Genomic DNA, 15,866 nt, shown 5'->3' on the forward strand with positions numbered 1-15,866 from the left:
CATAAACACACATCAATATTGCTCTCTTTCCCCAAATCATATGTCATTGTAGTAACAAGAGTGACCTCTGTGAGGTGCCACAGGACTGTCATAATACAAAGAAAAAAGTGAAATAGTGGCTGTTATAACTGTTAGCTTGTGTAAATTTACAAATGGACTGGTGCAGCCATTGCTGACTTTGATTGTATGGGGGGTGGGGGGGGGTTAAGTCAAGTCAACCTGAAAGACTGGGTCGCTCTTAAATTATTAAAGGCGTTGGAGAGTGCGACTTACATTAATGCTATTAGGCATTTATTGCAGGGATGTGATTTTTCCGCTAATTCGCGGAATTCCGCTTTTTTTTATCTCCCCCCCAAAAAAAAATCCGATTTTTTTTTTTTTTTTTTTTTTTTTGTATTTCATTGTGTATGCACATGACTCCGACAGATAACATCTTCTGCTATAACAAAGACATTTGTGGTATGCTCTAATATGAGTTACTTTTCATTTGGTCATGATACAATTATTTGTTCATGAAATTTGAACTCTTCAACATTATTTATGTGTTAACTTAGTAATCACATTAGTTAGATATGATGATATTCTCAGTGATAGTTTTTAAAAGCAAAGGCAGTCCAATGTTTTTGAATGTGACTGATTTTGAGTTGACTAAAACTGCCATTTTATACGGGATAGTTCAATATACATTGAAAATTTATGCTGTTGTTTTGTCTATTTCTTTGTCATGTGAGTGCATTGAAAGTACTTAAAAACACGGAAAACCCATGAGCGAGTGCCAGCGGCCCCCAGACCCCCGGCTAAATTTTCAGATAATTTCACTTTGGTCAAATCACATCCCTGATTTATTGTAAAGAGTGAATCTTAGACAGACACACATCAGAAGTTCCGGCAAAATGAAATTGGTGTGTGTATGTGTGCAGGCGCCCACCTGCATCATCTTACACAGGTCGGCCTGTGCAACCGTATGAATGGTTATCCCGCAGGGGTCGGGGGTTATCCAGGACAAAACGGAGGCATCAGCTGGAACAACTACCATGAGGACACCTACTACAGAGCGCTACCAGATAACAGTGCAGTGAGTGCAACCACCTAAATAGTTCTCTTATGTACGTTCCATGTAGTGCACTACAATAATAAACTTCATTGAGTGTACATCATATGAGGGAGGAAATTTGTATACAAACTCATTTTGCAACATTACCTTTAAAATTACGTAACAGGTTCGAGATTATTTCTGTCAAAGACTCCTGTCTAGTACATTCATTGCATGACAAATCATCTGAGAGCCGGTCCGTCATTGTATCCACTACTTCCTGTCTTGTCCTGACTTCCTCCTCGTTTGCGTATCTCGCAGGTGGCCAGAAGTGCCCCGAGGGAGTCGTCAGCTCCTCCGGCCCGCTTGGACGGCGGTGCGGCCTACCTGTCAGCCCCACTCTCACTGGATGGCACCCCTCCCACCCAGTCGTCCGCCTCCTTGATCAAGGCCATCCGTGAGGAACTTTTACGCCTGTCGCAGAAACAGAATTACCACAGCTGAGGTAGCTCCCAACCCCCCCCCCCCCCCCCGACCCCCACATGTGACCATGCTTCCTGTGGAAGCCCACCAAGAAGCAAAGCAGAGAGATAGTCCTGCTCGACGTCAATATTAAGGTGGCTAATTCATGTTTCTGGATGCTCTTTTGGAGATTCATAATCAGCCATGAGTGTTTTTCAACTGCCAGTATGTCACTATGGGACAGTGTTATTACGTGAAGAACCGTATGAGGTCCAGGATTCAGATCCATGTGAGATTAAGGTATTCAGCGTGATGGTTGTCATGCAAGCATTGTTTAAAGAACTCGTTAACCTCCAACTCATCCGAGCCATGCTTCGCCTTCACACCATTGGAGACGTTCATCTGCTCCTTAGTAAGGTCATAGTTCATCGCCAGCGAATCAGTACAGACTCAAAAGGAGTGTGTGATACACACTCTCAATCCATTATGCTACCTACTTCTTAGCTTAGCGAGCACACAGTTAGTCAGAGCTGTTACTTTTGGACCTTTTTTGGACTCTTTTCATTCAAGTCCTTCAAGTTTTGTATGTTTTCTTAATGTTTAGAGATGTGAAGCTTTGAAATGCCTTGAATCATCCATTTTCAAACGATATGTACTTGGCAAACACGTCATATTGTATGTGCTCTGTGCTTGGCGTGTTTTGCTGCACTGAATGCAGACTAAACTACTTGGTAGCACTCAGGTCTGGTGGATTTATTAAAAAATAATAATAATAAAAAAGAGGTTGATTGAGGATGATGAAGGATTAACCGACCTGAATTGCGTTAAAACACCATCTCTGTTTCATGCAGTATTTGAATTGTTTCTTAGTTTTTTGGGTGTTTTTTTTTAATGCCTTTTACACACAGGGTACTGTATTTATAATTCATGTCATGCTTATGTGCTTTTAAGGATTTTTTAAAAATTGACCTTGCCTTGTTTTGTGCACCAAAAACAGATTGGAGTACTGGTTTATTTCTCTTATATGTCAAGATTATGTGGGACCTGATGTTATGTTCTATTTAAATAAAGCAAAAACGATACATATTTGTTGTGCAATTAAGGTTTCAAATTATTGTTGCATGTAACGTAACAGAGCTCCAATTCTGGCTGACGATAACCATAAAGAAGGCATGACGTCATTTACTGCCACTTGCTGTAATTACCGCAAATATCCACAGTGAGGCAGCAAATCCTAAAAAGAAGGACTATTCCTTTTCGCTTATGTAATATTTGTCAAGAACGTTATAGTTAATCAATTGTTGCCATCTTTTTCTTTTTTTTGCCTTCAATTTAAAAAAATGAAACTATTCATTTGATAGGCTGAATATGTGTGAGCTCAATTGCATGTTCTCTGCATGTATCGAGTTGTAGCTATCTCATCACATCAGACGCTTCTTCTCTGTAATCCCATTAGAGGGTCTATAAATCCACTGAGTGATGTAGATAAACACTGCAAATCCCAGCGAACTGCACTCTGCAGGAGGGCACGCCGTGAACATATTGCCAAGCATTACAAAGACTTCAATGGTCTTCTTCTCTGATTACACAACGTGCACTTGAAGTCGCGGAAATCCCAGTTATATTTTAAAATCATATTACGTGTAATCACTTCTTTGCATCTGCGACTCCCTGTCTAGTGTCTGCCCTCGCTCCTTTTTCCAAGCTATTTAACCCCGACCTGTCTCCTCTTGACGATATGTGTCAGACTGGGCCCAGCCAAAAGGGATTACAGTGTCGATAGTAAAGGCTTCATACACTCTAGATCATCTATTTTTGTGTTTTATGGTAAATATTATATAAACACAACAAAGTATTAGACCTTTTTTTGCAACTCTTTAAATTCTAAATAATCTTATTTTTTACATTAATGTGTGCTTGTAGCAGATGCATTTTTAAAATATTTTTTTTTGGGGGGGGGGGGGGGTCGAATCGAAACCAAGCACCCCATGAGTCATGACCCCTTGGTTAATCCTGTCTGTGGTCTCCAGTCCTCTCTTACTATTTTTTTTTTTTAGTCCTCTTTTACTTGAGCATACAAAACACACACCTCGGAGTTAATCTGGATCATGATGGTCATTACCGCCTGGGTGGCCGACCAATACGGGGGGCGGGGCGTGGATAGGGTGGAGGACCAGGACGGTAGTGGATGTCCACTGTGGGAAGGAGGAGTCGAATAAGCACTTGCAGCCACTGACCTTGGAGCAGGAAGCTCGGGGAGGGGAAGGAGGAAGGAATTTGCATGGTGTGGAGAGCTGCAGGGAGTTCAGCAGCTCTTGCTTTTGTCAACAGAAAGGCAACTATTCAGCATTGTAGTAAGTAGAGATCCACCCTGTATGCGTATGTGTGTGTCAGTTACATATCTCAGTAGTTTATAAATGTTACGTGAGAATGATTCTGAAGCAGAGTAAACAGGAACGAGAGGTCCTATTGTGTAGGTTTTCTTTTAAATACAGTATAGACATTAACCTCTGTGTTTATTTGTCCTGTTGAGAATCCAAAAGGCTTCTATTTTAATGACTGTGCCTGATGTTGGACTGCTGATACTTCCTATTTTCTGTTACTTTGTTGACATCGCATCAATACATAGTGCTGCATTAATTCTTCAGTTTTTGTGCTGATGAGTCAAAGAAGCCACTGCAGCATCTTCAGCCACACTCAGCATTATCCAGACATGGGCTGGCTGCCATTGGATGGAGTCACTGGTTCCACTTTTAGAACTGGAGAAGATGCTCTTCTGGGAAAGCACATCCTTGTTCTTGACATCACCCGCTATGTCAGCCAGAGGTTTTCTATGTGCCGCACCTCTAGAAAGTGGTTCACTTGCCTTACAGCAGTTAATATGTGATTCTGACCGTGAATGGTTTTTCTATAGATGTGCTCTGCTGTTACTGGCTGGGATCAGACAGGGATGAAATTATTACTGTGACTGCACAGGATACAATGTTATATTATGGTTATGCAGAAAGCCGGTGTCAATTTCAAAAACGTTTGCACTTTTAGGCTACAAAACGTATGAAAGCAAAGCTAATTTTGATCTGTTATCCTTTAAATGAAACTAAAGCTTGGAATACACATATTAATAATTTCAGTCAAAGTGAGCCCAGATACTAATCAATTTGCTCTGTTTGTGTTAAGGCGAGAACACTGCTTGAATTAAAAGTAGTGCTTTGGTGGCATCTTGGAGCTAAAGAAGGATTTTGAAGTGAGGGCAGCTAGCTTCATTGAGTCAACATAGAGCCCTGTCTAATAGGAAAGTAGGGTTTGGTGGCCATCTTGCGGCATCTACTGTATAAGCAGCTATAAACTGGCAACTCCCTAACACTGTACTACTCTTTCTTCTTTGTATTTGGCGGTCTGGATGCCTTCTGGCACCTCATGCCGCATCCACCTCGTACTATGGCAAACATCTGCTCTGGGCATATGTCTGTGGAGATGCCATTATTAGAGCAGTAAATAAACACACATGCTATTTTTTTTTCCTCAAACAATTGGATAAAATGCTAAAAAAAAATCTATATACGCCACTTAATTCTGCCTCACTTGCATTTACACAAGAAGACCAAAAGTCATGCATCGTGTCACACAACTGCCACCCTTCCCTTCTGTGTACGCTTGCCATCCTCAAGGTCATGGTACAAGTTATCTCCATCCCTCCTCCCGTCCCCACACTTTGTGTCAGGGGCCACAGTGTGAGATTGTACTTGGCTCTGCTGAGTAGGAGGCCGAGCTCATGTGATGTTGGAGTGAGAGAAGGGGAGGGGGATGAATAGCTGTCATTCACAACAGAGGGCCCGGTTGCTGGGCAGCTGCCTTCTGCTCTGGCTTCACTCGATGACTTCTGGAGTGTCAGCTGCCGTCAACCTTCTTCTTGCCTTCCCCTCGGAGAGCTAGTCAACATGTCTTCTCAACTTGTCTCACTCCTCTCGGCGACAAAAGAGGGGATCATATATGACCCATGTATGATGGCAATTGGGTCATTTTATTATTTATATTATTATTAGTATCATCATCATTATTATTTTCTGTGGGATATATAGTTTGGTATATGCTTCGGCAACAATGGCATCTGTTGTGATATTATGTTCCACTTGAATTCCTTATTCTAACTGAACTGATTGAAAACAATTGTAATTCACATATGAAATAAGTGCCCAATTAAACCACATACACATATTTGTCAAAACTACAGAATGTACAGTACAGTATGTATGTGTATGTATTAACACTAGGGCTGGGAATCTTTGACTGTCTCACGATTCGATTCGATTCCGATTTTTGGTCCTGCGATTCGATTCAGCATCAATATTCGATTCGGAACGATTTTAGATTCAAAATGACTTGCTTGACAATGATTTCTGTTTCAATTTATAGATATGCAAAGAATTGTCATGATCTACTCCATTCTGACTCGCTAATGCTAATTAGCACGCTACTCTTTGCTTTTATCACTCAAAAGAACGACTGTTCATACAAAACGCTTCAGGAATGTATACAGAGAAGCATCTTAACATTAGTGATCAACATATGCTCTTCCGACATTGCAAAAAAACAAAACAACTTTTATTGGAATAACTTGATCATGACTTTTTGCTTCTATGTGGCTACAACTTAACAGTGTATCAGAACACGTGAAACCACACTGCCCCTAAGTGGCTAAATCGTGTACAACATGAGCAGTGCTCCCAATAAAGGCACGCACAAACAAAGGCAAGACAGTATAAAATAATTGAAATAAAACCGATTTTGGGACATTTAAAATTCTGAATCATACCAAATGAGAATCACGATTCTTATGAGAATTTTTTTTTTTCCACACCCCTAATTAACACTGCTCATTGTTTTGCGCTCCACTGAGCTCACTGTTACCAATGTCATCAACCTTGTGCTCACGTCCAGCACGTTGCACTTCTCCTCGTGTCCATTTGTGTGTGAAATAGGTCAAAAGGCTGTAAAAGTCATAAGCGTAGCCTATATGGGGCAGTGACGGGATACACCACCTCCAAAAAGAAAGAGAACCACGAGGTCAGAAATTTCAAACCAATAAATAATAGCCAATCCACAGGCTCATCCCACTGAGTTCCATTTACAGAAATTTGTTGTTGGATTTGTGCTATAGTCGCCATGGCAACATCCTACCAAACCTCACATTGACAGATGTTGCCGAACCACCGTTGGTGCTCACTATGTAATCATAGGAATTGTTTGCACTGTGGCCAAATGGTTAGTCTGCCTGACAGTCGAGAACTCCCGGGTTCAAGTCTCTTCTGAGGCCTTCCTGTATGACGTTTGTATGTTCCTCCCATTAACATGCTTGGGTGTCTTACTTTAATTGAATTTAACATTATAAATTGTCAAATAGGTGTGAATGTGAGTTTGAATGCTTGTTTGCCTAGATGTGCTCTGTGATTGGCTGGGGATCAGTCAAGGTGTACCCTGCCTGTCGCTCATAGTCAGATGGGTGAACCTTTGATTACAGAAATTAAGGTCATTTGGGTTGGATGCAGGTTTATACAATAGTAGTTACGAGTTTTTCATGGCTAGTTAGATTTTATGACATTTTGACTTTTTTTTTTTCATTCATCTAGTTGTAGTTAGTTTGTACAATATTTATATTTTTTTTATTATTTAAAACATTTTCATTATAATTGTATTAGAAAATTATATGATATATTATATTATATTATATTAGGTTGATTATAGTTATTTTTTATGTAAAATGTAGTTAGTTTTTTTTTTTTAAGCATTTTAAATTCATTTTATGTCATTAATGAAAATATTTTTTTATTTTAGTATTTCATAGTATTTGTTCATAATAAACTTTGTCTGATAACCTTTAAAAGGAAACATAAATAAAAAAATCTATTAGTCAATAAACAATCGCCTCCAAAAGCTTCTTGTTTTTAAAAAAAAACATCACACATTTGTGAGAAATTATCCTTTTGTCGTTTGTCCCATTGTCTATTTCTGGAGACTGCTGAACAGTTCTTTTCAATACCAGCCGATTAGCTGGTCTGTCTTTGGCTTTTGCATCTTATCAGTGCTAATAAAGATAAACTGATATGTAACCATGCGGTCATGCAGAGTTTAATTGAAGAGGATTATGGAAATACTGTCTGTCAGGAGGAGAGTTCGAGCTGAGCACTCACTCTTCATCAGATGGACGGACGAAACCAAACACTAGCAGCTCACAGCGGGGCAGAAGGGGAAGCATTTTCATAATTCACACCCCGTTACTTTCTTGAACCCCTTCAGCTATGGACAACGTGTCTCTTTGATGGTGGGAATCTCCTTTACTCTGTTATGTTTAAATCTTGGCTGGACATCCGGGATGTGGTGGTGTTTGTTTTCTTTTCTTCCTCAGCAATCCGCTGATCACCGCGTCCTACATTTCAAAGTTACACTGCACCAGTGATAGCAGCCTGCAGCAGACGTTGTGGAGCCACATTTGAGAGGAAAATAAGATGACGTCCACAGTCCACAGTCCACTGCCATCCGTTTAATCACACCCCACTTATCCTTACTCACCCAACTTGCTCCACACCCACAGCGGACGATGATAAATGCCTGCCGACACTGATGATTTTGTCATTCCTTTGGTTCACATCCAGACACGTGCACTTGTAAGTTCTACTGCCGGCAAAAACAACTATGGTTATTTTCAAGAAATTGGCATTTGCACTGACTGCAAGATTGACTCGGTATGACACAAACCACAGTAGGTGGCCAAAAAGGTGCGATAAATAGTACAAAGAAAAGAAAGCTAGTCCTGTTTCTTGTTAAATTATGCTGTTTGTTTAATCCCTTGTTGGGCTGCATTGTAGCGTAATAGTTCAAGTTCGCTTCGCATAGCATAGCATAGCAGAGCATACAGCTTGCAGCTAGCATGGTATCAACTTCTCCTGTGTCGTTCACGTTGGCATTGCCACCAGGCAAGTGCTATAGAGACTTAGTAGTTGAGAGGATGAAACATTTGCACTTGTTGGTGTTCTTGTTGCTTTTATCGACTGAAGTTGTAGTGCTTGAATCATTTTCTCTGGCAAACCTAATTTACAGTATTAATGCATCCATTTTCTACCGCTCATTATCATACATCATGATTACTTAAAAAATGATACTGATAATTTATTTACTTTTTTTTTTTTACCCCAATAAAACACATGGTAATGTAATAACAATAACTGACCATTTTAGTCATTTAAATTTGTTTTTATATTAGTGACAACAAATTGCATTACAGACGCTCCCCACCTTACGAACGAGTTACGTTCCGGACGATCGTTCGTAAGGTGAATTTGTTCGTAAGTTGCTTCAGTGCTATATTTTGTATTATAATTTATGTTTAAAGCCTATATAAGTATATTGAAGGTTTATATAAGTATGTTTAAGGCTTGTACAAGTAACCTGCATTGGTTTGTACTGAAAAAAACTTTTAATAAAATGGAGAGAATACGTACAGTACTGTACTGTACTACGTATGTTAGAGAGAGAGAGCGAGAGACACACACACAGTATGTACATGTACGTAATAAGATAAATAAAATGAAGTTTAACTTACTTTTGGAAGATGTACTCGATGCTTAAGGAGATGATGGAGGAGGAGGAAGAGGAGGATTTTATATCATGAGAGATTCTTCGTCGTCGCTGGAATCGGCTTCAAAAGTTATTTCCTGCTTCATGGGGACCGGCGTTTCTTCCTCCTCCACCTCGACACGTTGCTCAGCCTCCAATGAGCTCTCACAGCGCCAATCGTCGGTATTAGCGGCGTAAAGAAGCACTACGCGCAATACAAAATCTAACTTACAGCATTTCTTTCCGAACATTTTTCGACATACTGTACGCGCAGAAATGTTCGTATGTACCGCTGTTCGTAACTCGAATGTCCGTAAGTAGGGGAGCGTCTGTACTTAATTTTTATGAAGGATGTGTAAAAGAGTAAACCACACTTGAACTTTACTTGAACTTCACACTCGCCACCTTTACATTCAAAACAATGAAATGAGAGAAGTGGCAGTAATACATACACAAATAAATAGTTCACATAAATAGGGATCATGACATTTTAATTTGTCAAGTGAACGATTTATTTAGTGACTAGGATTATGTACAACCTTGATAACTTGCTTGCATATCTTCCATCTTGTTTTGGCTAGCACGCTCATGCTCCGACTTTCTGAATGGTCGTCGCTGAGTAGTATATTTACAAACACAGCCTTAGTATTGATACTTTATGAGCATAGTCAATAATATTGATACCACATAGTGAGTATCATGATACCACTGAATCGATATCTCCATCTTTAGTCATTGGTTATCTTGAGTCTGACTAGTCTTAGAGCGAGAGGTGGGTTATTCGTTGTACCTTTGGAATAGTCGCATGTCAATCACAGCGCACATATGGAAAAGCCACCATTCACATTCACGTTCTTATGGACCCCATTCAAGAATGGAAGTGATCACAATCCAAACGCCATTCCCTATGAACCCTTCTGCTAACTAGCATGCTGAAAAAAAAAGCTAGTAGCGTGTGCCAAAGGCGTAAGCCTCTGGGTCAGTTAAGGTGTTCTCAACAAACATTTTCAAGTTTTTCACAAAAACCTTAATAGCATCGATTTGGCAGAGGTGCTGCAAATCCAAGTATTGCCTCATAGCTCAGTGCATCAGGGGCTCGTCAGGAAAAGAAGCAAAGCAGACACGACACACCATACAAGGCCTCTTGACTTCACTTAGGTCATTCTTCCATACTTGAATAATTGAAATAGCTTAACTCTGACGTGATTTTCTCTCCTTGTACTGTAAATGAATGGCTACATTCTTGGTTGGTCTGTTTCTTATTCAACACTGCGTGATTTAAACACGTTCATAACAATGTGTTCTTTTGCTTTAAATCAAGATGAAATATTCTGAAATTCAAACGCATGGTTTTCAGCAAAGATGTACAATAAGCGGCATCTTCATACTAAACATATTTTACTCCCACTGCGCATATATCTTGTGTGCCTGTTTGATTCAAATCTTGGCATAGAAGATGCAGTTAGTCTTCTAGCAACTTGACAATCACTGCGCACTAAAACAGAGCGCTGGACTCTGCTATGCTCCCCACGTCATCCAATCAGCACCCTGTGTTTTGCATTCATGCATTCTAGCACCCTATAGTTCATTTGAATCAAATTCAAAATTGCTACTTGGTCGATTTGTGAACTGGAGTCCAAGAAGTCATGCACATTGCTTTCCATAGAATTAAGCCTGCTCACTTGTGATGAGTGTGATGAATGACTTCAACACACTTTCAATGGACACATTAAACAGGTCAAAGAAGGATACATCTAGATTTGTTCTCTCATAAAATAAATAATGTTTATCTTTTCTTGACAGTGGGAAGGTATGTGACTTAAAGGATTTTTTGTATGTATTTCTTCTTCTTTCCCCACTCATCACAAAAGACTTAGGTATAAATGTACCGTAAATACAAATACGCAAAGACCAGATTGTGTGTGTTCAGGATGAGCTTTCATTGTTGTAGTGGCTCTGCCGTTCGTTACAAGAGCTCTTTGTGCCAGCCAGAGATCTCATGTCACAATATTTAAACAGCTGCACAGTGCACATGATAGTCAAGTTTTTTGTCAGCGCTACCAAGAACGAAGATCTTTGCTTGATAGGATGGCGTGTGTGTGTGTATCTGAGGCAAAGCTAAGTCCTTGAGAGAGAAGAAGAAGAAAACGAGTGGACATATAAACATGTCTTTTGCTTCGTGTTCTTTGAAGTTTGAAACTTTAACACTAACCTACATGATTTATCGTGGAAAAAGCACATGGCCTAATACCACCATGTGTGTTGCTGCATTTAGCTCTGTTTAATTTGAAAGCAGCCAACATAAGCAGGAAAATGGAAATGATAAATTCAGATGGCACATTCAGTTCTTCCTTTTAGGTTGCTGTAAAGACAGGTGTGTGTAGGCCTAAGTCAGATTTAAACCTTTAAAGAGAACACGGAGCAAACTAAGGTAATAATTACCAATACATAGGTTCTTAAATGCACATTAAATAACTAAGATAATTCATTGTAGTATCAAATAATATTGTCTTCAGCACATGCCAAATTAGGCTATGCTAATGTTGCTAATTTGGCTTGAAGCCATCACATTTACAGGCCACATGGTATTTAGCATTGATGAGTTATCATTGTTATCATTAGCATGTTAACGTTATTGCTAAACTAATGGCAAGGGCAGGAGTCCTCCATAAGACACATCTTGCCATCTGTCTGCCAGTGCCTATTGACAATTCCGAGCTTGGTTCGCCAGGTACTAGGCAATTCACTCCCCTAGGTCCTTCAGTGTTGATTTAAACAGTCAGTTGGTCCTTCCCAGGACTGTAGATGGACATAATCGGCATGTGTCAATCAAAACTTAGCATTATTAGCTTTGTACAGACAGACTTTTGCTCTTGGATTAAAATAATGTAGTAGAATGGTGGAGCCAATGTTTTTGGTGCAGTGATGCAAACTGACACCAAAGTTGCTGCTGTTGCCGTCCTGCAGCGCTCTCTGACTCTCCAATGCGGCACACTGGCCTATAAAAGCTCATGATGGGCAACCATGAACATGATGAGATTCACTAATGCGCACCACTCTACTCATCCGCCATTTCTCAAAGCTTGTGGTGCCTGATGGACGTAAAAAGTCTCTCTTCTCTGATGTGACCTTCAGTATGTCAAGACATCGCTAAGTGGGGAGTGGGCAGTAATGCGGAGTAGAGATTGTCACTGGAGTGCAGTTTGACATGTTTTAGTGTATCATAACTAAGGCCTGGGCGGCACGGTGGCTGACTGGTTAGCACGCCCGCCTCCCAGTGCAGAGGACGTGAGATCGAGTCCGGGCTTCGGCCTTCCTGGGTGGAGTTTGCATGTTCTCCCCGTGCTTGCGTGGGTTTCCTCCCACATTCCAAAGACATGCATGTCAGGTTAATTGAACCTTGCAAATTGTCCCTAGGCGTGAATTTGAGTGTGGATGGTTGTTTGTCTCTGTGTGTGCCCTGCGATTGGCTGGCAACCAGTTCAGGGTGTACCCCGCCTACTGCCTGAAGCCAGCTGGGATTGGCTCCAGCGCCCCCCGTGACCCTTGTGAGGAAAAGCGGTTAACATAATGGATGGATGGATAACTAAGGCCTTACTGAATTAACTTGTGCATCACATAATTGGTGACCCAAAGGGTGAGGTTGCAGTTTTGTAACTCCTCCTATGATTTGAATGTAGATTCCTCTCCTACCTCTGCCCCCTTGAGTCTTTTTTTTTTCTTCAATTTTATTTCAAACAAACACAGTATTCAAGCAACAAAAGCAACATAAGAAAGTTCCAAAGTGTTTCACCCAGTCATTTACACATACATATTCGAAAAGGAGTAGGAAGACGTATAAACTTATCAGGTCCTACCCCTTTTAACATCGGTTTCACAATAAATAGTGTATAGTAAACAAAAAACTGCTAGCATACAGCTAATATAGCTTGATTATTAATAACAAGGGTTATTATAGTAATTATTAATAGTGAACACATTGAACAGTGTACCATATGCATATATTGTCATACTTTTACATATACATATTTTTTTTCCTTATCAATAGCAACAATACTAATAAAAATATCAACCCTCTTTCGATGAAAGGACGCCCAAGATGAATCAAAAAGAAATACAGCCAGTATGGGACCTTTTAAAATCTCTAAAACTGCTGGTCAGTCCAGCAAACAATTACGAAGATATTGGACAATTTCTTCATGCTAACATACGTTAATTAATTAATGAATTAATAGAAGTTTCAGTTATGTTTTATTAATGTAAGTACTAAGTCACAGGAATAGAATATGGTTGCATAATTTATAGCACTGGCTTGAGCTATTATCATATGATATCTCTGAGGCATTGGCAAAACCTTTGAACAGCCTATTGATTTGAAGTGTTTTTTTTTTAAAGTTTTTTTTTTTTTTATCCATCAAGGAATTTGTCCAAAGCATTTGTTTTCATGAACTTAAAATGTATAATGGGAATGTAAACAGCTCAAGTGGTAATTAACAAGATAGGGGAAAACAAAACAAAACAATTGTACACACATAAAGTCAACTGGACTATCCAAGCCCAAAATAACTTTAGGCCATGATTACCATACTTGTGTATTTGCTGGGATTGTGCCTGAGGCCAACAAAAATGTCTTTCCCTCAAATAGCACGCAAAATGCCACACTTATCTTTCTCAGAAGACTTTTATAGCAATGTGGAGAGACCATTTTTGTTCACCCACACGCAGAGTGCCACTGTTATTGCCATTTTTCTACAGCATTCCATGCATTCATCTGCATTCTCTATAACACAGTTTGGAATGTTGCAGTGCAGTTGAAGACCGCTACAAATATCAATCACAATAATAAATATGTAACCTCTGATTTTGTTTGTAAAGATTGCTTTAAATATTTTTTTTTCTTTTGTGCTGTCCTTGGTCAGTGTTCCATCCTTTGACAAATCATTAAATTGTTTTTGCTTATCCTGCATACAAACCAGGAATTGTATGTAATACAAACTATGCTTCCGTACAATGAAGTATATTGATAATCTGGTAAATAGATGTATACAGAACATCTCCTTAAGAGTGTTTTGCAAGGCTGAGCTTTGTTATTATATCCTGACTGTAATTTATTAATATAATAACATATTAAACAATTAAACAATCAATACAAGGTAAGCATTTTTACTTCAACAGATCCAAAGTGAATATTTATAATTAGCTGTTACTGTAACGAAAAGCAACAGCAGTTAAAAATGCATTGTTTGCACAGCACTATAAATAGTTCCCTGTTGCCACTGTGGATGACGGCTAAATTGTGGTTGGTTGACCCTCACGTGGGTCCTTACGTATATGCCTTGTCAGGTTATTTCAGCTTTTGGGTTATGGTAGTTTGGAGCGATTTATGAGTTGAGAGCAAAAGGCATATTGAATTTGAGCACACGTGACACGTGAGATGAGCTATTAAAGGTAACTCACAGGAGTCAGGAGGCCACAAAGTCAGTCAGTCAAATGGAATCATCCCTGACCCCACCCTTAGAGTGAAAAAAAGCAAAACCTATTGTGTCTGTGTTCTTTTAGGCAGACCAAGGAGGATTCCTCCCATATGTGAACTGGTGGGCGTGTGACATCACCACCCCCCTCCTCTCCTTGCCTCGATGCACTCCTTGCATATGACCAATCAGCATACAGGGATATCCAGTCACGTGTTTATCACCCCGGTAACCATGACAACGAGCACTGGTCCAGGCAGCATCTTGCAGCGGTGAGAAGAAGGAGGAAGAGATCAAAAGAAAAGGGGAAAGGGATGAAAGTAGAAAAAGGATCAAATCGAAGATGGAATATTTTACTCTTCAGAACAGTAAGTACTTAGTTTTATTCCTGACTCTCATCTGAAAAAGTCGACTGATCCCCAGACAGTGGCCATTGTCATGTGAATTTGGTAACGTGACCTGACAGATGCCGGTGAAGATTTCCCGAATGACATCACGTTGAGTCCTTTGTTGTGTGTTCAGCCGGCCTCACCTTGCCTAGACAAGCTTTTGTTTGCATGCTTCATTCGCTCTCCACAGATCATCAGTGAATGGCTGAAGACAAACAATGACAGGCATGGTGGAAAGCTGGTTGTGTTTAGTGCAATTAGGGTTGGTTTCATAATGTGGCTCATGTAGTGTATTGTGAAGTCCTCAAAATCTATTCCAATCCTGATGAAAAAACGATTTGCCCTGTCGTTGATAAAACAATATGTACCTGTAAAATGTTTTTCTACTTTGTTACTGTCATTTCTAAGGCGAGCAGATCATTTTAATGATGTGTAATATTCGGCCTAAGTAACACCAGGTATATAGTGAAAACTTTGCAAGTCAAATTATAACGTGTCCTCCTAAATCTTTTGCTTGCGCGCTTCAAATTTCAGATTAGGGGGCCACTCTGCTCCTAGTAAAAATAAGTTAGTCAGTTATAAGGCAACTAAGCACTTCCGTACTGCTGCGTCCGTCTATTAAATGTGAAAACTATGTATACTTTTTATTGACTCTAGCATAATATGGGGACTATTTTATATCTTTTATTTTTATTTTTATGTGTATTAATGATTGATATTGATGGTATATTACTAGGTGTTTGACAAAGGTCACAATGTTGATTCTGAATTATTGCGTTAACATTTTATACTGAATTACCATCGGAATTGCTAATAGAAAAGTTAGCGGCACTATTTGGCCTATGCAAATCAGTCTGACGTGGTTCAGCAAATTACACCTTCATTGCTCATCTTTTTCTG

The 15,866-nt window shown here is 39.7% G+C and overlaps 2 protein-coding genes across 6 annotated transcripts in view; both read left to right on the forward strand.

Moving 5' to 3' along the window:
• The window catches only part of LOC144054226 (UPF0606 protein KIAA1549), a 34,389-nt gene extending 31,796 nt beyond the window's left edge, over positions 1-2,593 (forward strand). For all 4 annotated transcript variants that reach the window (XM_077569452.1, XM_077569453.1, XM_077569454.1 and 1 more), the window contains 2 exons: positions 921-1,075; positions 1,355-2,593. In XM_077569452.1, the coding sequence (XP_077425578.1) occupies positions 921-1,075; positions 1,355-1,537 (338 nt within the window). In that variant the 3' untranslated portion in view covers positions 1,538-2,593. The remainder of the gene's footprint in view (positions 1-920; positions 1,076-1,354) is intronic.
• Positions 2,594-3,705: 1,112 nt separating this feature from the next.
• The window catches only part of mical3a (microtubule associated monooxygenase, calponin and LIM domain containing 3a), an 81,284-nt gene continuing 69,123 nt past the window's right edge, over positions 3,706-15,866 (forward strand). Inside the window, exons 1-2 of one of the 2 annotated variants that reach the window (XM_077569337.1) lie at positions 3,706-3,849; positions 14,666-14,945. The gene's annotated coding sequence lies outside the window, so the exon portion shown is untranslated. The remainder of the gene's footprint in view (positions 3,850-14,665; positions 14,946-15,866) is intronic. The other variant, XM_077569339.1, reaches the window with a different exon arrangement.

Source organism: Vanacampus margaritifer, chromosome 6 (genome assembly GCF_051991255.1).
Source record: "Vanacampus margaritifer isolate UIUO_Vmar chromosome 6, RoL_Vmar_1.0, whole genome shotgun sequence".
Taxonomy (NCBI): domain Eukaryota; kingdom Metazoa; phylum Chordata; class Actinopteri; order Syngnathiformes; family Syngnathidae; genus Vanacampus; species Vanacampus margaritifer.